Genomic DNA, 21,730 nt, shown 5'->3' on the forward strand with positions numbered 1-21,730 from the left:
AAAGCACCTGGGAAATGAAAGCAAGCAAGCATGAGATGAAGGGACATGAATGAAAACAGAAAACAATCCTCACAAAGTAGTATTCAGAAGAAATAGCTCAGCAAATACAAATTTAGTCGTTTTAAATAACGTAACGAAAGCGATAGCATACAACATAGCTCTTTCACGCAACAATTCGTGGAGGGCAACCTAACCCAAAAACATATTTGCAATACATTAACATTCATGACAAATTGTTTTCGACAATGAAATCAAACATTTTTTATTTTCCCTACGAGCCCACTAATGTGAAAACAATTAAAGACCCCGCATCCCTAACGATTGGTGCGTTTTTATTTTTCCACCAATTTCCTGTTATTCGTAATAGTTTATATAGCAGCAAGATAAAATTGTATATGTGACATATGTTGACAATTCTCCCCCTTGACTGTGACCCTTTTATCACATGATCTCATTGTAACCGGAACTTCTTATCTGTTCGATGCATAAGTAATTACCGGAACATTTTATTTTAGTCAAAGATGGCCCTTAAGTAAAATGTCTCTATCCAGACTGTTGTTTTCCAAGAGAACTGACTGCCTATTGGCTATGATAGCTTGTCGTTCTACTGGCGTGAAGGATTCCGGATGTGCTTCCCTATCCGAAACGTTATGGTTTTCTTCTCTTCGTTGCATTGACACCCATTCAAGTTAGCCGGCAATATGTTTTCAGCATTTATATTTTAAGTTTAATTTCTGCCTCGCTAATTAAAAACTTATTTGTACATTACATATGAATAGACTTTAGCCATTCAACTTGCCACTCGTCTACCTATCTCGATTACAAGGTAATTCAATTAGCTAGCTAAATGAGCTAAATTAGCCTAGCTGCACTCTGCTAGTTGCTAGCTAGCTAACAATAAATTGTCATTCAGTTTCCAGCTACTGTAACGTTACGCACAGTTGACAGTCCGCATCAACAGCGGTTTCTCATACACATTGTTTAGCTAAGGTTAGCGCAATTTCCCGAAGTACTATCATAAAACTTATGTAGATAGCTTGACAACAAATGTATAACTTGGTGAGTAATTCTGTCGCTAATACGGGACAACTTGCTTGACGCAACAGCCGGTGATAGCAAGTAACCGAGTGTTGGTTTACTGAGTAAGGTTAGCTAAACATAAGACGCTTGTGTGAGTCTTGACGTTAATTTAGTATCCCAAAGAGGAAATATAGCCGGTTAATTTCCTGTTAATGGCCAGTTTTTCCCTGAAGACGTAGCTACTTGATAACTGATAAAAAGTTTATTTTAGACGGGTGACTTATTAAGGTTTCATTTCTGAGAACGGTTGTTTTGCTAACGTTAGCCAACTAGCCTGTTTTACCTATGTAGAGTTAGCTAACTAACGTAGCTAACGTAAGCAAATTAAGTAATTCTAATATTTGCCATGTAGTCTAATTCAGCCAGCCAGAACCGGTTACTAATCCTACACTGTGTGTTGACGAGCTGCCTTGGAAACGTTTGGGTAGCTATTTAGCTGGATTACACTCCCAACTCGTCTGGTTGCATGCATGCTACCTAGCTATTTAGCTGGCTTACCGACCAGCTGTTTTTGCAGGCCTCTTTACCCACTGGAGTTGTTTAGGTGTATGTCCCGACTGCCAACTGTACGTGAAGTAGCCACCTGCATAGCTTAGCCATCTTATTAAAAATTCTTTGACAAAGACACGCAGACTAATTTGTTAGCTTATGATTTTGTATAAAATAATTTGACATTTTAAATAACGTGCTGATGTTGCAAGTGCTGGCAGTTGTATTTGCTGTATACAGTTAGTTTTCTAACTGCTCGTGCTGGTAAGACCGTACTGTATTTGTGTGAGAATACTGGTTTGACGGGTACCTTCGATCATAGACATGCTTTCGATGGTTGTTCTTCACAACAATGCTTCACAATATGTGTCCTGGAGTGAACCATTTTCTAGGCAACTTGTCTCTCGTACTCTCTGAATGTTTTCTCCGTACCGATTCAGTATTTAGGATGTTGAGATGGAGGAGGAACACCAGGACAGAGAGCAGCCCGAGGCGGTGAGGCGCAGTCATCCACAGTCTCAGTGCAGCGCCGATGAGACGGGTAAGATGATTTAACTACAGAAACGGCAGTGCTCCATCAAAAAAGAAACTATTATGTATACATTTCAGTCTTCCCGGTGTTTTAAAATATACTCAAGCCACATACATGCGTTTTGCCTGAGTATGTGGCTCGGGTAATTTTTTAAATAACACAAAGACTGAAATGTGTCTATACTAGTTTCTTCACTAGAAATCGCACTTGTTTTTTTTTCTTTTAAAGAATTTGACTGACTCAGCAATTTCCTGGTTCTCGACTAAATCGCTACATGTACTTATCCATACGTATTTCTTTGTGAAGGGATTACTTTGCCGGTGCGTGTTGTGGCAGTTTGCTATCAGGGCCTACTGAAATGGTGAAACCCACTACAGCCCAAACTGGGCTAGTGCTATTTTTTGTTTCCATTGCATTGCATGCATTTAGATGCTCTTATCCAGAGCCACCTACGCAACTTTTTGCATTCATTTAGTGAATCATTTTTATACAGCTGGATCAATGCTGAAGCAATTCAGGTAGTGTGCTGTGCTTAAGGGTGCAACAGCAATGTCTTACCTGGGAATTGAATGCGTAGCCTTCAGGTTACAAGCGCAGGTTCCGCACCATTAAGCTACCCTGCCCCCCAGTGTTGTTGAAGCTTCTGAACCACAGTGCAGTGACAGTGTTGCGATGCCTGAATTCCAGATTCTCTTGAAGCTGCTGCCGCCGCCACTGTTTCCCTTCATGATCCCAGTGCTGAGGGCCGAGACTGCAGCACTGGGGGCCCGGACTGTAGCGCCAAGGGCCCGGACTGCAGCCCCAAGGGCCTAGACTGCCCCAAGGGCCCGGACTGCAGCACTGAGGGCCCGGACTGCAGCCCCAAGGGCCCGGACTGCAGCCCCGAGGGCCCGGACTGCAGCCCCAAGGGCCCGGACAGCAGCCCCAAGGGCCCGGACAGCAGAGCTGAGGGCCCGGACTGCAGCCCCAAGGGCCCGGACAGTAGAGCTGAGGGCCCGGACTGCAGCCCCAAGGGCCCGGACAGCAGAGCTGAGGGCCCGGTTCCCGGTAAACCGGAGGGCGTGAAGGTCATCGGCTCCACGAATGGACCAGCAGAGCCTGAGCTGCAAGGGCCAGGAGGAGACGGCCCGTCGGAAGGAATGGGGCATCAGAGCGAGGTCGGGGCGGATCGGAGCGAGGTCGGCTTGGTGGATCAGAGCGAGGTCAGCGTTCCGGATCAGAGCGAGGTCAGCATGGGGCATCAGAGCGAGGTCAGCATGGGGCATCAGAGCGAGGTCAGCATGGGGCATCAGAACGAGGTCAGCGTTCCGGATCAGAGCGAGGTCAGCATGGGGCATCAGAGCGAGGTCAGCATGGGGCATCAGAGCGAGGTCAGCATGGGGCATCAGAACGAGGTCAGCGTTCCGGATCAGAGCGAGGTCGGCGCTGGGGATCGGACCGAGGTTGGCACGGCAGATCAGAGCGAAACCGTCGCGGGGCATCAGAGCGAGGTCGGCGCGGGGGAGGTGAACGGTCAGCGGCAGCCGGACGGCGGCGAGGACGAGGAGGACCCGCCGGAGAACGCCTCCGACTCGGCGTCCACCGACAACACCCTGGAGGACTCCAGCGAGTTCGTGGTGACGGTGCTGGGCCGCGGCAACCTGGACGACCAGGGGGAGGGGCCCGGCTCCGCCCTCTCCGAGGCCGGCGGCCTATCGCAGGGCGGCGCGGCGCCCGGCCAGGACGAGGACGTGACGGCGGAGGGCTGGCGTAGCCACCGGAAGCACGTCTTCGTCCTGAGCGAGGCCGGCAAGCCCATCTACTCTCGCTACGGCAACGAGGAGGCGCTGTCCTCCACCATGGGCGTCATGATGGCCCTGGTGTCCTTCGTGCAGAGCGGGGACAACACCATCCGCTCCATCTACTCAGGTGAGCGCACGGGGCCCGGTCCGTACCAGTGCCTACTATTGAGTATACAAGTTCTATGCATACTCAGTAGCAGGCAAGTACGCTGTTGCAGACACGGCCTGTATCTTATGTGGGCTTCGCCACAGATTATTGTGCTTCAGCTGTGTTTTATTCTTGAAGTTTCAGCTAATGTGTCACACACTTTTAAAGTTACTCAGTGTAGGTTTCATTTACTAGACTTGGTTATTCATTTGAGTGAAGCTCAAAGCTGTCACTGGCTACTTTGTCACTGTTCATTTTGTTGAAATGAAGTTGTTGTGTATGTGTTTGAAATGTGTAATGTTTGGTTTTTCATTTGGAAAACTCTAAGCAGTGATTGAATCTACCTGACACGTAAATGGCACTTTTACTCCTAGTTTCAATGGAATGGCTTAGTTCATTCGGTGCCATGTTGTGAAACATTAGCATTTTTTAATCGCACCAGAATTCAAAATGAAACAGTAGAACCAGTACAACTAGAAAGGCGCTGTTGGTGTACTTGGAACTGGACTGGGTGGTTTTGTGACTTTGCTGCAACTGAAAATTTGTGGAGTATAAAATCAACTGCGTGGAAATTAGTTGGAATGAAAAAAAAAAAGAAAAAGTTGAGGTGAATTTTGTAAATTGACTTGTTTGATTTAGTTTCTGCATTTTGGGTGTGCTGAGTCCAAACAGGGAAAACAAGAGGGTAACCCACACTGGCCGTGTCTGAGTCAGCGCACTGCCTACTATTGAGTATACACTACTATTGAGTATGACGCTACTGAGTATACGCTACTATTGAGTATACACTACTATTGAGTATGACGCTACTGAGTATACACTACTATTGAGTATATGACGCTATTGAGTATACACTAGTATTAAGTATGATGCTACTGAATATACACTACTATTGTGTATACATGTTGTATACAACATGTATGCTCAATATTAGGCAAGTGTGCTGACACGGCCAGTGTCTGCATTTCCCATCATCCTCTACTGCTGGTTGGCTGAATAAAGATGGCAGCCAGTGAAATACTGCATGTCTAACTACCAGAATTCTGGCCCATATGTAGCAAGATGCATACTAATGAACAGACTTGCAATCCTTTGCAAAACGTCTCAGCTTAGAGAAGCTGTCCTTTAGTTTTACTGTTCCGATCCTTTGAAGTGAATTCGGTGTGTATACCGCATAAAGTCAAGTCCAGAAAGCTCAAAGATGCAGTTAGCGAACAACAATGAAAACTGAAGGGACAAAGAGAATAACTGATGACACCAGGTTCCATTTACCTGGAATGCAAGTCATGCTACAGATCTCCCCCAGTCTCATAAGTCTGTGCAGTTTTTCTCAACAGTGCAGCCTATTTCAGTTTTCATTAAATTCGGTTTATTTCAGTTGTATTTGCGTAACACCTGCCACAGAAGAACTGTCACAAAGATGATTTAAACCCTCCTACTCAGACTTGAAACATGCATGCATCTTTGACCAACAAGGTTATTTTATTTCAAATGTCTGCAGCAATTCACTTGACAGGCTCTGCTATTAAAATTTCACATTCATCTCCACTGGTAGCACATGCACTGTGCTGCAGTTCTTATCCCGAGTATCAGGACCGAGGAAGACTTTCTGTTATTTGGGCCACGACCAAAGTAAATTGCCATTAAAAGTAAATGGGGCTTCCAGTAAGGCTGTCGTCTAAAAAAAGTCTATGTCCGGTATTTATGTGTTGGTAAATGAAGGACAAGACATAATTGCCTAGCAGTATAAATGAACATACCCAGCTAACACAAAGTGTTCTCACTACTGCTGCCGTGTAGTGGCAATGCTATAACACTGCCTGAACATTCCAGTGACATTGTGAGCACAATGTGTGGCAGGATCTTCAGTGACCAAGAAGATGGTTTCATTTGCAAGTGTTTCATCAGCAGCTGTGTCTTAAGGTGCTGTCAGCGTGCAACTCCAAACGAAAAGCATTAGCTTAATTGGCACGCGCTTACTCCAGGATTGTGATGCCTGTGCAGTATTTCAATGTGCAAGGCAAACAAGGCAAGCAAGCGTGGATCAGTGGATCGCAGACTTGAACCTGGGATGGGAGTGGCCTTTTTCGATAAACCAGCAATGTATTAAATAACCTCAGTGTTTTTTTGTCTTTGTCCGCTATCTGTACATTTGTACAAAACTTCCCATTTAGATATTAGGCTTCCTCATGGCGTGACTGGTGTTGCTTTACTATAGCGTTTTTATTGTGTTCTACTAAAACCAATTCAGATATTCTGATTAGCCTCCATTTTTGTCAATTTCCAGTTTATACTAATTCAGTGCAGTATAGTGTAGTTTATTCTTCTATCAGGGTTTGACAGAAGTGGTACAGGAGTACCCTTGTGCTCAAAAAGATTAAAATGCGCAACAATTGTGTCATAATGAAACGCGTAGCCTACCTAAAAATCGATACGATAAAAATGTCTCAATGCATTTTAATCTTTTACCTGCGTGCCACGTATATCAGCCCCTGGCGTGCCTACTGGTCACCAGCAGTGACAAATTGAGACGCACGTAACAGAGAAAGGAGATGTGGTTAAATGGGGGGGGGGGGGGGGGGGGGGAAACGTGATGCAGACGACCAGAAGAGACTACCGATAGAAAGACAGGTGGCCAGAGTATTTATTCTCACTAGCTAACGCACGGATAAGAATCACCTAGACCTAATTTGGTTGTGGTTTTGACATATTTTCTCAACAGACAGGAAGTTATGTAAAGTATTCTCAGAAGGAACACGCTCGATTTTAAAAATAGCTCAGCCGTTTTAGGTATGTTTGGTCCTGCTACCTTTCTGCTGATGTTGTGGCAGCATACCTACCTCGTTTTTGCACATAATTTCTGAAAGAGCAAGTTTAACAATTCAAATTGTTAAAAAAAACACTGCAGTGAAGGTCTTTCTCAGCCTTCCTGCTTTTTGTCCAAGTGTTTCCTCTTTGCTCTCTAGCTGAAGTGACCTGTCTGTCTGTTTCCAGCTCTGGAGTCACTATGTATTGAAAGTTGAAAGTTGAGGCCTGGTTGTTGTGTAGAATCTGGCAAGCTTTTGAATGCAGTGGTCTTTTTAGCTGCTGGGTTGGTTAGCATCAAGGTTCTGAATTAGATGTGAACTGATTGGTTGGTGGTGGAAGGGAGATGAGAAGGGGCGGGGCTTGGGGAGGCTGTAGACCAGGCTAGCAGCTGCAGAGGTCTGGTGGGAGAGTGGAGGGAGAGAGAGACCAGAGAGGAGGGAGTTCCACTGCTCCAGACGTAGCCTAGCATAACATCATCTGCCTTGTACCTTTTTTTACTGTGGCACCTATCAGCCAGTGAATGTGCTGGTAGTTTAACCAGAGGCAGTTTTATCAGAGCCTGGTCAGGTGCTTGCATTAGCAGTAACTCTCATAGAAATTAGTGGTAGCAGCAATTAGCAAACCTTCCATTAATTGCGAATGGCCGCGCTGTGGGTTATGGGTAATTTTGCTACAAGGGAGTGCTCAGCCTGTTACTGGCCAAATAGAATGAATGGAAGTTAATGGGGAACTTCATTAAGGGCACTATTTAAATCCTGATAACGATTATGAATCTTTTATTCCCCTTTATTCATGTCAAGGCATGACAACTAGTATTTGTCCAGTTAAAAAAGCAGTTTTGACTTCTTGTTCCACTTTTAGCGCTGAAACATTTTAAAACAGAAGTGTGGATACAGCGTCTCATTTTATCCGTTAGGATCTGAGCCACAAAGTGCAGCAGATGTGCTAAAATGCTAAGCAAAGCGCTACTGAAAGGCATTACGCTGTCATCCGCTGTGTCTGCTGCTGCTGATGCATCTTAAACAGTCTGTGGTTTAATGGCTCTGTTTCTGCTTCTTCTTCTTCCTCTTCCTCTGGCGTCTGCCGCTGCAGACGAGCACACGGTGGTGTTCATGCAGCAGGGCCCCCTGGTGCTGGTGTCGGTGTCCTGCACCCGGCAGTCGGAGCAGCAGCTGCGCGACGAGCTCCTGTACGTGTACAACCAGATCGTCAGCATGCTGACGCAGGCCAGCATCAACCGCATCTTCGAGCGCAAGAAGAACTACGACCTGCGGCGGCTCCTGGCGGGCTCCGAGAAGATCCTGGACGGGCTCCTGCGGCTGGTGGACTCGGACCCCAGCTTCCTGCTCTCGGCCATCCACTGCCTGCCGCTGGCGTCCTCCCTGAGGGACTCGCTCAGCCAGATCCTGCAGAAGGCCATCACGCCCAACCTGGTCTTCTCCATCCTCATCGCCAAGAGCCAGCTGCTCACCATCGTGCAGGAGAAGACGGTGATCGAGGACGCGCGGCTGGAGCCCGCCGACCTGCACCTGCTGCTCAACCTGATCGGCGCCTCCTCCGCCTTCCAGGCGGGCGAGATCTGGACGCCCATCTGCCTGCCGCTCTTCAACCCCGACTGCTACTTCTACGCCTACGTGTCGTACCTGGACCCGCCCGAGTGCACCGTGTGCCTGCTGCTGCTGTCCACGGACAAGGAGGCCTTCTACGCGGTGGCGGAGTGCAAGCGGCGCATCGAGGAGGGCATGCGCGCCCACGGCGCCCTGCGCGCCATCGCCCGCGCCCAGCCCTACTGCGCCAGCCAGGTGGGCGTGCCCGACCTCCGCCACTTCATGTACAAGCCCTTCGACGTGCCGGACAACCACCGCCAGCTCACCCAGTTCACCAGGTGTGTGAGCGAGCGTGTGTGTGTGTGTCTGTGTGTGTGTGTGTGTGTACAGTATGTACATGCGTGTGTGAGTGATGCAGTGCGTGTGTGTCTGTGTGTGTGTGTACAGTATGTACATGCGTGTGTGAGTGATGCAGTGCTTGTGTGTGTATGTGTGTGTGTGTGATGCAGTGTGTGTATGTGTGTGTGCGCGCGCGTGTGTGTGTGTGTGTGTGTGCGTGCGTGTGTGTGTGCGTGTCTGTGTGTGTGTACAGTGTGTGTATGTGTGTGTGTACAGTATGTACGTGTGTGTGTGATGCAGTGCTTGTGTGTGTGTGTGTGTGTACAGTATGTACATGTGTGTGTGTGTGATGCAGTGCTTGTGTGTGTGTGTGTACAGTATGTACATGTGTGTGTGATGCAGTGCTTGTGCTGTAAGACCCTTTGGCTTCTGCTGGTCTCTGAACCCGCATGTTGGTTTTAAGGGGAAACGGTGAGATTTCACTTCTGCTTTCTTTCTCTGCCTGGTTTCTCTTTGTTTAAAATGGTTTCTTGGAAGCTGTGGCTTTATGAAAATGTGGCTTTATGAAAAATTCCATAATGCGGTGGCAACAGCCAGACAGCATCAGATAAACACCTGACTTGTGAAACTATTAAACAGAAGTGTCAAAGAACATACGTAAAATAGGGGTTTTTCTTCTACATTTTTGTTCAGTTATTACAAAAGGATCCTCCTCATTGTGAAAGGACCTTGTGTGCACATGCACACACACTGTAGGGTATCGCACATAATGCCTGCAGTGAATGACCCTGCAAGTCTGTGAATGACCCTACAGGTCTCTAAATGATTCTGCAAGTCTGTGAATGACCCTACAGGTCTCTAAATGACCCTGCAAGTCTGTGAATGACCCTGCAAGCCAGTGAACGACCCTGCAAGTCTGTGAATGACCCTGCAAGCCAGTGAATGACCCTGCAAGTCTGTGAATGACCCTGCAGGTCTGTGAATGACCCTGCAAGCCAGTGAACGACCCTGCAAGCCAGTGAATGACGCTGCACGTCTGTGAATGACCCTGCAGGTCTGTGAATGACCCTGCAAGCCAGCAAATGACCCTGCAAGCCAGTGAATGACGCTGCACGTCTGTGAATGACCCTGCAGGTCTGTGAATGACCCTGCAAGCCAGCAAATGACCCTGCAAGTCTGTGAATGATGCTGCAGGTCTGTGAATGACCCTGCAGGTCTGTGAATGACACTGCAAGCCAGTGAATGACCCTGCAAGTCTGTGAATGACCCTGCAAGCCAGTGAACGACCCTGCAGGTTTGTGAATGACCCTGCAAGTCTGTGAATGACCCTGCAAGCCAGTAAATGACCCTGCAAGCCAGTGAATGACCCTGCAGGTCTGTGAATGACCCTGCAAGTCTGTGAATGACCCTGCAGGTCTGTGAATGACCCTGCAAGTCTGTGAATGACCCTGCAAGCCAGTGAATGACCCTGCAGGTCTGTGAATGACCCTGCAAGCCAGTGAATGACCCTGCAGGTCTGTGAATGACCCTGCAAGTCTGTGAATGACTCTGCAAGCCAGTGAATGACCCTGCAGGTCTGTGAATGACTCTGCAAGCCAGTGAATGACCCTGCAAGTCTGTGAATGACACTTCAAGCCAGTTAGCACTGTGCAGTAATGCTTGCTGCTTGCCCTGTACATTAGCTGGGTTACTGTGTCTTTGTCGCAACGTTCTTGGCTTGAGGGGGATTTATTCCCTTATGAGCAAAATTTTGGGGGGATTTCATAAGTTTGGGGGGGAATTTGAGTGAGGGTAGGGGTGGTGGCGGAAGAGGTGGTATGAAAGGCGTGACGTTGTGGTGTAAGGGTTGTGAGCGAGCGTTTTTGATTGGACTGCCCTGTGCTGGTCGTGTCTGTGGTTTAACATGCGGTGTGTGTGTGTGTGTGTCTGTGTGTGTGTGTTTGTGTGGGCAGTGTAAGGGTTGTGATTGAGCGTTTTGATTGGACTGCACCGTGCTGGGAGTGTCTGGTTTAACGCATGGTGTATGTGTGTGGGCCGTGTCAGGGTTGTGAGCGAGCGTTTTGATTGGACGGCCTGGTTTGATTGGCGTGTCTGTGGTCTAACCCGCGCGCTGCCTGTGTCTCAGCCCTGAGATGGAGGCCCCGTACTGCAGCGAGGAGGAGAGGAGCCGGCTGCTGGACCTGTACCGCTACATGCACAGCCGCATCCACAGCAGCTCCCGGCCCCTCAAGCTCATCTACCACGTGGCCGAGAGAGAGACCCTGCTGGCCTGGGTACGAGTCGCACCTCTGCCCCCTGCTCTCTGCCCCCTGCTCCCTGCTCTCTGCTCTCTGCTCCCTGCTCCCTGCTCCCTGCTCTCTGCTCCCTGCTCCCTGCTCCCTGCTCTCTGCTCTCTGCCCCCTGCCCCCTGCCCCCTGCCCCCTGCTCCCTGCCCCCTGCTCCCTGCCCCCTGCCCTCTGCCCTCTGCCCCCTGCCCCCTGCCCCCTGCCCCCTGCTCCCTGCTCCCTGCCCCCTGCTCTCTGCCCCCTGCTCCCTGCTCTCTGCTCCCTGCTCCCTGCTCCCTGCCCCCTGCCCTCTGCCCTCTGCCCTCTGCCCCCTGCCCCCTGCCCCCTGCCCCCTGCCCCCTGCTCCCTGCTCCCTGCCCCCTGCCCCCTGCCCCCTGCTTCCTGCCCCCTGCCCCCTGCCCCCTGCTCCCTGCCCCCTGCCCCCTGCCCCCTGCCCCCTGCCCCCTGCCCCCTGCTCCCTGCCCCCTGCCCCCTGCCCCCTGCTTCCTGCCCCCTGCTCCCTGCTCTGTGCCCCCTGCCCCCTGCTCCCTGCCCCCTGCCCTCTGCCCTCTGCCCCCTGCCCTCTGCCCCCTGCTCCTTGCCCCCTGCCCTCTGCCCCCCTTACCCATTATACTACACTGCTGCCCACAGATAGGCTGGTTCAGTGCTTTGATCAGAGCCACACAGCGTGCTGCAGTGCATGATGGGCCGTTTGATGACGAGTGACCCGGGTGAACCCTCTCTCTCTCCCTCCCTCTCTCTCTCTCTCTCTCTCTCTCTCTCCCTCTCTCTCTCTCTCTCTCTCTCTCTCCCTCCCTCCCTCCCTCCCTCCCTCTCCTCTCCTCTGCAGGTGACCAGTAAGTTTGAGCTGTACACCTGCTTCAGTCCCCTGGTGACCAAGGCCTCCGCCATCAACGCCATCACCAAGCTGCTGCGGTGGATCAAGAAGGAGGAGGACCGCCTCTTCATCCGCTGCCCCCCCAAGTACTCCACCACCCCCAACCCCAGCAAGGGCTCCCGCGGGGGCAAGGGGGGCTCCGACAGGCCGGACGCCGCCGACAACGGCTTCCTGTCCCTCTTGTAGCACCGCCCCCCCCCCCCGCCCCACCTGACATCCTGCCGACTCGATACACACACACACACACACACACACCAGCGAGCGTCACAGGCCAAACCTCTGCAGTGTTGGGTTTGTTTTAATTAACAGGTAAATAGCTGTATTACCACATGTATGGAGCTGTACGGAAAAAAAAAGTACAGCAACATCCTCTCACAAGAGGGAATTCACATCACAAGCTTCCATAGTTCTTGTTGGGACGTCGTCCAGCTGACTGGGTTGTACTACATATTGGGTGAATGAAAGGTTTAAAATATAGTGTGTAGTACTGAATTTTCAGAGAATGTGCAGAGACTTTTGGAAATGTTGAACATCATAGCAAGTATTCAGGTTTGTTTTGATATGATTTTGTATGAAATTGCACTACTGTTCACATATGGTATTCAGTGGTTTCACCAGTGAATTCTCAAGATTAGCTGAAAGATTTATGTACCATATCAATGTTGGAAAAAGGAACATTTTTATGGGAACACCAATGGCTTTTTTTGTTACAAAGACATGCTCTTAAATATGTTTTTGTAGACGTATCTACACACGAAACCATTGCGCAACACTTGCTAACGCATCGTTGTTTAAGATCCTGAGTGTGGTGTCTGGTTTTCCTCAGCAGAATACTCAGATTTTACACTTTTCACATCTTCAGGTTTGTTCTGATAAAATGTCTGGTGTACATATGTGGTGCTTTTTAAGTTGTGATGAGGGTGGAGTTTGTTAAAAAAAAAAAAGACCTGTGATCATTTTCTTTTCTCGTTACTTCGCTAAAATTGAGTTTGATTTATTGTTATTATTATTATTATTATTATTATTGAAAGGTGAGTCTGCTTTAGATATGATTTGTCTTAAATTGCTTCATTCTGCAGTGCAGAAAGTGCAAGTCTTCGGTTTGAGAAGCTGAGGTATCTTTTTTACCTCCAGCCGGAAAGCCTTTGAGAAGAAGCTAATCGGAAACACCTCTCTGTTAATCAGACCTCCGTGCGCCGTCTCGTCTGGACTTAAAATGGCTCTTTTACGTTGTGGGAAAGTTTGCGAGAGCAGCAGCACTGTTTTGCTCATGGAGTACTGTGGGTAGGGAGGCGGAGCAAAGGGGGGGGGGGGGGGGAGGTATTTCTTTGAGTGTCCGTCATTTTTACTGCATCCCCATGGAAGCACGGCGCCATGGTAATTTTGGAATGACGGGCGCACCATTGTGCACGTTTTATAACGATCATCGGTGGACATGTTACGTTTGAAGGTGGGACAGTTTGAGAAACCCCCCCCCTCCCCTCGCTCGACGCCGGACACACGTGCGCTCTCCGCGCTTTAGCCGATGGGTGTGCGGACCGCTCCCACGACAGAGCGTGTGCACACGCCCTACGCTTTTTTTTTTCCCAGGTTCTTTTTCACGAGCGACGCTAGCTTCTTCGCTAGCTTCTTCGCAACCTTCCTCAATCACGCCAGGCCCAAAATGTCAGCTCTCGCTTTCATTCGGACTGGGACAAATCCAGGGACCGGCCTGCTTTAAACTTGTAAAAAGGTTAAACGCTGAATGTGTGGACTACTGAAATAAACCTCCCCTGTTCCCCAGCGTGCATCCCTGTCTGTTGACGTGTGTTTCTCTACCATTCAGTAAAGGAAACAAGACTGCATTGCATTTGTGTCGAGTGCTATTTGTAGAATGTCACTTTGAGCTTCAAATCACTGTGTCAGGTTTTATGGTTTTTTAAAAAAAATTTTTGGAGAAAAGACTAATGCTTTTTTTTTTATTTGTGTGAGCTTTAAGACTTGGCTGCTGCCAAGTTCAGCATTCAGCTGTCCTTTTGTACGCATCCTTAAACATTTAAAGAAGAGTGTGATGAGGACGAGACCTGAGTCTCCAACGTGTCAGAAATAGCTGCCAGTAAAAATAAATGTAACGGAGAGTTGCCGCTCGATCAAAACATCCAGACATCCCTGTCAAATGTGAGCACTGCCCACTCATGCCCATGCTACTCAGCTGCTTTCTAACAGTAGCCATGACACACACTTTACAGTGTATCGCCAAAGCTGGCACTGTGGTGGAGAAGGAAGAAGACACCCAAGGGAACATTAGCTAAGACCGCAATGGCTGATGGGAAATTGGCAGCCATTATAAATGTACTCTGCTTTATGCAGTGTCTGTATATTGTAAACACGGAAGAAAACAAAAACCTTTCACACATGATCCTATATACATAAAGTGGCTTCATCCCAGGTAATTTGAACTTACAAAATGTATTGGTGTACGAGCATGAATGTAGTCTTGGGCTAATGGATTTACCCACATACGACTTTGTAATACCGTGAGCTTTCTATTTATTGAGCAATTTCACTCGAATTTCGACCAATGAAGAGTGCCAACATCCTTCCCTTCCACAACAAAAATATATTCGCCTGATCCATACGTAGATAGATGAACATAAAACGATCATCAGATATCGCCCTCTGCTGGACAGGTGCGATAAACGCACTTGGCTTGTGACTCCGTGGTCTCCCTGCCAATGTTTACAGTGGAATATACTACTAAGACATTTGAGATCGTACATCCTTACTTTTAAAGCTTTATATGAGTGTATTTAATCAATTTACAAATGCACGGTTGCATGTCAGGGTAGTCTTGTGATCTTTAAAACGGAAGTATGTAAAGTGAGTCAATAATTAAGAGGTATTCACATGCTTTTCAATCTGACCCCTGGAAATACGACCATCGGGTGGTAGTTCCCGTACCCTGTTTCCACGAGTAAAGATGGCGCAGGCACTGTCTGAAGAGGAGTTCCATCGAATGCAGGTACTCTTCATTATTGTTGTAACCGAACATTGCTTTCCGTGTGGAATTTAAAAAGCTAAATCTGTCATATAATTTATCAGACGCGTGGTTTATATAATGAAATCAAGACGGCAACAAGCTCCTTAGGCCGAAATGACAGCCTTGGAATCGGGTAGAGACCGCCGGCGGAGGGAGGCGGCTTGTCAACCGCTATGAAAAAGGGGACTGATGTTCGGCAGCGAGCAGTTCGAACTTGCGATAGCTAACCTGAAGGAAACACACGAAGTGGCGATAAATCAAAACAATTTAATCACAAGTGGTAGTAATATTATGGGACGTGTGAAAATATTTAAAAACAAGGGGAAAATACTGACAAGATACAAAGACACAGCTCCGCCAGTTGGAAGCTAGCAAGCTAGCTAACGTCGCTAGCTATTGCTAACACACAAGCAAATTCACACTCATCCTATTCCGTGAAAGATGAACAGATAGCTATGCTTCTCGAAATGACTGCATTTGATAGCTAGCTTGTTTGATTGTCTGTTTTGTTCCAGACATGTTAACTATGCTATCCCCTTTTTAATTAATTCATGATTCAGAGTCCACTCGCAGGAAATATAATACAGCCAGTTTGTCTCCATCAGTGAGTCTGACTGTCTATGTTAGCTAGCCAGCTAGTTGGCTTGCTTGAGCGCTATCACGTTAGCTTACCAGCTAATGTTTCCCATAGCTTAGCTTCTCTCGCATTCAAATGACATATCTAGTTTATGATTGGATGTTTTATACAATATGTACATTTAGCACAGCATCGTTTCATTTTATTATTGTTATTGTTAAGTGGATCATACAACGCCTCGTTACGTGTAATGCAAACAGTGCGTTGACAGTCAGTTTTAGCCTTCGGCGTCAATTTTTTGACCTAACTTACATCATCAGTGCTGATAGACTAGTGCAGTGGTTGTATCTAATTGTGCCACTGCAGGAAAACCGAGGTTTTGAACACAATGACAGACCGAAGTAAATATTTAGATCCATCAACGGCGAAGAGAAAATATGATGGGTGCTTAAAATGCACAGCTCCCAGCGGCAGTCTCACCTGAGCTGCAGGTTGTTAAAAACAAGCACACCTGAGACGAGCTGTTTGTGGGCATGGAAACGACCGGCTGCAGACCTCTTGGCCCATGTCGCCTCATGTTTAAAACAATATATAGCCTATATAATAAATTGATGCAACAATTTATCGTCATCCATCAACTATTATAACCTCCCATACACATAGCCGTGTCTCAACCATTCTCTGTATAACGTTACGCAGCCCGTCACACGCAATAATTCAAAAGTTGATTATAGTATATTTTTAAGATGGCATGACTGTGTCATGGTTCTGGGTTCATATAATTAACCCGTGTTTGTGCTTTGACGGTGTACACTGTCTGTGTTATTAGCCTGGTGTACGTCACTGCTCCTCCTGTAATGCTTTTGGATGTGTTTATGTTTCCCCCCCATTGTATGTCGCTCTAGACGTCTGCTAATTACACCCTTTCTGTGGTGTGTCAATTCTGCCACTTCAGTAAATATCAGAAAAGCTAAAGGTTTTGTAATGTGGAACAATGAGCTAATATCCCCTGGCAAGAGTGAAATGTGAATGATAGCTGTATCTAGGCTAAATCTAAAACAAAAATAATATTTTCCTGACAGTAGCTTCATAATGTAGGTTAAACCATTTGGGTATTAATTCATAGTGTATATCAGTGGTTATTTCGATTTTTTACATTTTTGGAGAGTTATTGAAACGCAAGCATATTTCATCCGTGACGGAGTGTGGAATGTTCCTACCTCTACAACGATGGTTTCATGCATGCGGCCTTACGATACTATCTGTAGAGGAACGCATACGCATTCAGTATTATCTGGCATCTGTTGGTGATGTAAGTGTGATAAAACACTTTTAAAAATCTATGATGAAAAATACCTGGTCGAGACAAGTTCAAAAATCTACTGTCGACCAGGAACGCCCATTTTATTTCCTTGGTGATGTCACAATTGGTAGAACACTGTAAAACAAATGGAACATAATTTCTATAGGTATACCCTACATAATATATATATATATATATATATATATATATATATTAGGAATACTTTTAATACTTTATAAAACTAATATTGTTTGAATCCTCATGACCTTATGCCAGATTATTTTGAATATTTAATCAATGTTAAAGTAGGCCCATTTGATTTTTCATATTATACAAGGAGATCTTAATGTTTTCAGATGGACATGCAGCTATAAATGACTATCAGAGTTCCTACTGGCATCATATATTTTTTTAACCCTCAGAAGGGGAGTTTTTCCTCAAATGCGATGAAATGTTCTGTGTGAAATAAGAGGACTGTTCTGTGTAGAAGAAATCCGTTTTTGGGGAAAAAGTGGCAAAATATAGGCTATGTACAGAATTGTAATAAGCATTGCAAGACATTCTTGTGGTTGTATACAGTAGAAGCTCCTTTTCAAAACCATAACCAGTCCCCCTTTTGCAACGTCTGTCATCTGTGAAATGTAACAAGATTATGTGTTCTGCTCCGATATATTTTTGCATTTGACTGTAGTGCTGGGCTTCAGTCCAAGAGTCTGGCTCGCAGTATTTAAATTCTTAGCTAACGCTTTGAAGTGTAGGTTGTTTGGAATGTTTTTTTGTTTTTTTTTCTCCAAAATTCTAAGTCAGTGTTCTAGAACTCTGTTGCTCACAGTTACCATTAGTGATTATGACATCAGCATTAGAATGTTGGGTTAAGAACATTCTAATCATGTACTTGTGATCTTGCACCTTAAAGGGTTAATTGTGGCCGTCCAAACCTGCATTGGCTGGTATGTTTGTCATCATTTCATATGTGCGTGTATACGCTTTACTGAGAGGCGATGCAAATTACAGGGTACCATGCAGAACAGTGATTATGGGCAAACGTGATTTTGACAGATCGCACCAGAGACCGGACGGACACGCTGACGGTTATGTGAAAGACTGGTGGGGCCTAAGGCCAGAGCTGAGGAAGTGGCTATTTCTGTGTGTTTCCTGCTCCTTCGTGGTATGGGGATTGTGGGAAAATGAGTAAAAGTCCCTTTATACTGGTCTTCAGGTTATGTCACCATGACATTACCGGTGGCGGTAGGGGGATAACTGAGTCCCAATGTTTGGCATTCTAGTCAACAAATCCGGGGATCAAGCCTGTCACGTCCAGGCTCTCTACCAGGGCTGCGCAGGGTGGGCCGATTCCGTTTCAGGATTTTGTGCCAACTCCTGCTTTCAGTTATTTAACAGGCTGAATCGTGTCTTGATCTGACGTTCGTATAAGCACCAGCTACAGCTGCGGTCTGCAAGCGTATCCTAAAGACTTTACTGTGCTGAGCCAGTGTAGTTTATAGAGCTGTCAGAAAACTACAACCAGGGTAATCGGTTGGAACAAAAACCCGCTGGCAGACCGGGGCCCTCCAGTCCTGGACTGGAGTTGTGTGCCCCCCTTTGCTCTGTCCCCCTTGCGTGTGGGCGTTTAGACTGTCCCTTACACTAGGAGGGGGCGTGTCTGAGAAAGGGGCGGAGCCTCGTGCTCCCTCAGCTGTACCTGTGTGATGACTGTCACGGTCGCTCAGGACTGTTTGAGTTACAGGTGGGGAGAGCTGGCGAGAGTACAGGTGTGGCTTTATTTACCGTGTAGCCTAAGTGTGGAACCGGAAAACACAGCTGATGCTTGATCTTATAAATATGTACAGTTTTCCATCACTGCTATTATAGAGTAACGATTTAGTGAATAGTGAACACTATTTCTTGAGGCAAGCATGATGTTTTGCATTATGGTGATTTAATATGTAATATAAAATAGCAGGGCAGGACAATTGTATCATCAGCTAGCTACAATTAATACTCACTAGCCTTTTGTGTATTTAGCTAGTTCACGTATGTGGTTGAGAATAGATTGTCTGCCAGCTGAGCAATTTGCTGGCTCTGTGTACCTGATTTTGACTGTTTTTAAGCAGCTGACTAATGTCACAGTGGCTGAAAGGGCGAGTTAGTGTTGGCTGAATTATGTTTATAGGGTCAGTGTCATAGATCACACAAGGACTGTTGCCATTTGAACTGCTCAAGCACATTCCTGACTGGCTCCTGGTTTAATTAAGAGTGTGTTCAGATGGGCAGTATTTTCCAAATGGTCCAAGCTCTGCATTGCTTCCATGGGACTGTGACATCTAGAGACTGTGACGTATTGTAGAATAAACAGTAAAAGTGCATTTGAGGTTTTTTAAAAAATTTATTATAAATTGAATGTTCTTAAACCCAGCTTAATATGCGAGTGAAGTCTTATTTAAAAGGAGCAGTACTCAACATGTGGTCCAGGATAATAGTGGGGACTGATTTACTGGCTAATAAAGCCCTGTTATTGTCCAGTCATTACAATAATAATAACAACAAAAACCAAAGTGAGTGCATCATACCGCACCCGACACAGTCAGGATCAGGTTTTTGTTTTTTGCATCGACAGGATGATAACTGGTTCTTTTTAAAATTAGTCCGTCTTTCTGCTGATGCAAAGCTGCAGTTTAGAACCGCCGTAAGAGATTTCCGTCAGAGATTACAGTAATGATCGGCGTGCGTTCTGTGTCTTTTTCTCTTTTGCGCTTGGCAGAACATGTTAGCACACAGAAGGCTCTCTCTTGCGTAGCTCTCTTTTTCAGGAGATGATTTCAGGGGGGCCTTGAGGAGTGACCTGCCCCAGATATTCTGTCCTCTGTAGGAGGAGCAGAGGAATGTCCGGAATTCCCATCCCGTCCAGTCGCGGAGTGGGAGGAAAAAAATGCCTCGGGTTCGAGCGATGTGTGGAATCACATGTTCCTCATGTGAGCACCCCTTCGGTTACTGAAGCCTTTATCCTCTCCTTCCACTGGCTCAGCTGGAAGCCATGTGATGCCTCTGAAATGCTTCGCCGTCAGGCGTCCGCTTTCTGTTTTACCGCCCTCTCAGTGCACAGGTGTGCCCTCACCTCCACCCCTCTGTTTCTCTGGTGGGGGGTGTAGAAGGGGGGGCAGAAAGCCTGTAATTCGGCTCAGTTCTGTGGACGTTGGGCGGGTAGCACTGTCGCCCCCACGGCAAGAGGGGTTCGAATCCCGGCCGGGGCCTTGCATGTTCTCCGCCACCTTATGCCTGTGTGTGCAGTGCGCTCTTGTTCCCTCCCACAATCCAAACGCACAGGCTACTTGGGGGGGGTGGGGGGTGGGGGGTGGGGGGCTTTCATGGGGCGTTGCTGTAAATGGGAATGTGTGCTCAGTCAACCCATCCTGTATAAATAAAGGTTAATGAAACGTTTGTGGTTATTCAGCATTAGGAACACGGGCACAGTGTGGAAACGACCTTCTCCTTATTTGGAGGTCGGGGGTGCGCATTGAGTGACCTCACAGTGGGGGTGGGGGCTGAGGTTGGAACAGGGCGTTTTTTCATTTCCAGAAATTTCCGTTTGCACCCCCGTTCTTACATTAAGCACTATTGTCCTGCGAGACTAACCCTGGTGTATCACTTTAAGAGGGGCTGGTGTCGGTGTTAACAAAGTCAAATATCTGATTTAGTCATGAAAGCTTATTCGTCATGTAAGGCTTGAGTCATCACGTACAGCTATCGCTGCCTCTAGTGTTGACCCAGGAAAAGTCATGTTTGTTGGCAGCTGGATAACAAATTCCAGAAGCGATGACTGCAAGTCCGTACGTCGGCGTTGCAAGTCGGTACATCTGTAACGCTGGCATTTTGTTGAAAATCCTTTAGTCACATTGCGTGATGGAATCAAGTTAGAAAGCCCTAATTTCACCCCACATGTTTTTTTTGTTTTCAGGTGAATGAAGGGAAGGTGCACACCTCCCATTCTGTGCGCTAAGTGTAATGTAATGTGAAGGCCGCTGCCCAGTCGCTGTGTGTGACATCAGAGCAGACGGGCCGTCCTCCCCGTGGTCCCCCCGCTGTCCCACAGTGACCCCAGGACGGGGGCAGTGACTCTGATTAAGGTTTTGGCGCTCAGGCCTGCAGTAACAGTATCTCTCAGGCCCCAGCTGGGCCATAAAACAGGCTCTGGAGCTGTAGCGTTTTGCAGATTCGCTGTGTGGAATGAGCTGGTTTGTCTGGGGAACTGGGGTCCCATAATGCAGCAGGAAAAGGCTCCGGTTTCATCTTGTGTCCTCAGATAACCCCAGCCTCATGATTTATGCTGAACTGCTGTACTTGGAATTTATTTATTTGTTTATTTTTTTTGCACTGGATTGTTTTTTGGCAGTGCACTGTGGTGTTCTGAGAAATGTTGTGGGGCTGCAGCGCCCTCTGCTGGGCATGTGGTGATGTAACGGGCTGAAACACGAGTGCTCCAGCTGTTTGGATACATTTGCGCTCAGGTGTGGAAGCTTCAAACAAAGCTGTTTGTTTGGTACCCTGTGAAAGAATAGGTGTCAAGGCTCAATTGTCCCAAACCGTCTCCCCTCCAGACAACAGTGATGTGATTAAGGCCAGACCAAACTGTTCCTTTCAGTCAGTGCAACGAGGTGGGATATTTTTTTGAAAAATAAAGATTTTTGGAATCTAAATATTCATTCATGTGTAGATTTATGCACTCGGAATAAGTATAAAAGCCGCTTCTTTGGGGTCTTGAGGTTGATTAGAGATTATATGGATGAGGAATTCAGATTTCAAAATAATTTCCTTTTCCCTGCAGCCGATGGAGCTTGTTCAGACCTACCTAATTTCCCCTTACTATGATGTCATCATTAGTCAGGAAGTGGGTTCATCTCTGTGCTTTAAAGAGCTTTGACAGCGTACTTATTATTCATCAGTGCTA

The 21,730-nt window shown here is 47.1% G+C and overlaps 3 protein-coding genes across 14 annotated transcripts in view; 2 read left to right on the forward strand and 1 right to left on the reverse strand.

The window, feature by feature from the left end:
* Positions 1-21,730, reverse strand: part of LOC118207890 (plexin A3) — a 591,709-nt gene that overhangs the window by 223,339 nt on the left and 346,640 nt on the right. The gene's annotated exons all lie outside the window — the stretch shown is intronic.
* On the forward strand, positions 277-13,730 carry mon1ba (MON1 secretory trafficking family member Ba). 11 transcript variants are annotated; one of them, XM_035382064.1, is made up of 8 exons: positions 277-826; positions 2,010-2,110; positions 2,789-3,351; positions 3,400-3,447; positions 3,496-4,009; positions 7,931-8,723; positions 10,850-10,997; positions 11,839-13,730. In XM_035382064.1, exons 2-8 carry the CDS (start codon positions 2,026-2,028, stop codon positions 12,070-12,072), a joined length of 2,385 nt encoding a protein of 794 aa, XP_035237955.1. In that variant the 5' UTR covers positions 277-826; positions 2,010-2,025; the 3' UTR covers positions 12,073-13,730. The 11 variants fall into 11 exon arrangements, with proteins under 11 accessions (XP_035237955.1, XP_035237956.1, XP_035237950.1 ...); XM_035382065.1 differs by having other exon boundaries at positions 2,789-3,327; positions 3,376-3,447; XM_035382059.1 differs by having other exon boundaries at positions 278-826; positions 2,789-3,447.
* The window catches only part of gripap1 (GRIP1 associated protein 1), a 54,413-nt gene continuing 47,265 nt past the window's right edge, over positions 14,583-21,730 (forward strand). For both annotated transcript variants that reach the window (XM_035382054.1, XM_035382055.1), the window contains exon 1: positions 14,583-14,887. In XM_035382054.1, coding sequence (XP_035237945.1) covers positions 14,846-14,887 — 42 coding nt within the window. In that variant the 5' untranslated portion in view covers positions 14,583-14,845. The remainder of the gene's footprint in view (positions 14,888-21,730) is intronic.

Source organism: Anguilla anguilla, chromosome 11 (genome assembly GCF_013347855.1).
Source record: "Anguilla anguilla isolate fAngAng1 chromosome 11, fAngAng1.pri, whole genome shotgun sequence".
NCBI lineage: Eukaryota > Metazoa > Chordata > Actinopteri > Anguilliformes > Anguillidae > Anguilla > Anguilla anguilla.

Bases quoted from the DNA above. Each gene is read 5' to 3' on its own strand.
- mon1ba (XM_035382057.1), top strand. From the start codon at position 2,026: ATGGAGGAGGAACACCAGGACAGAGAGCAGCCCGAGGCGGTGAGGCGC. The intron at 8,724-10,849 runs GTGTGTGAGCGA...CCTGTGTCTCAG, and splicing joins CAGCTCACCCAGTTCACCAG to CCCTGAGATGGAGGCCCCGT. The intron at 10,998-11,838 runs GTACGAGTCGCA...TCTCCTCTGCAG, and splicing joins GAGAGACCCTGCTGGCCTGG to GTGACCAGTAAGTTTGAGCT.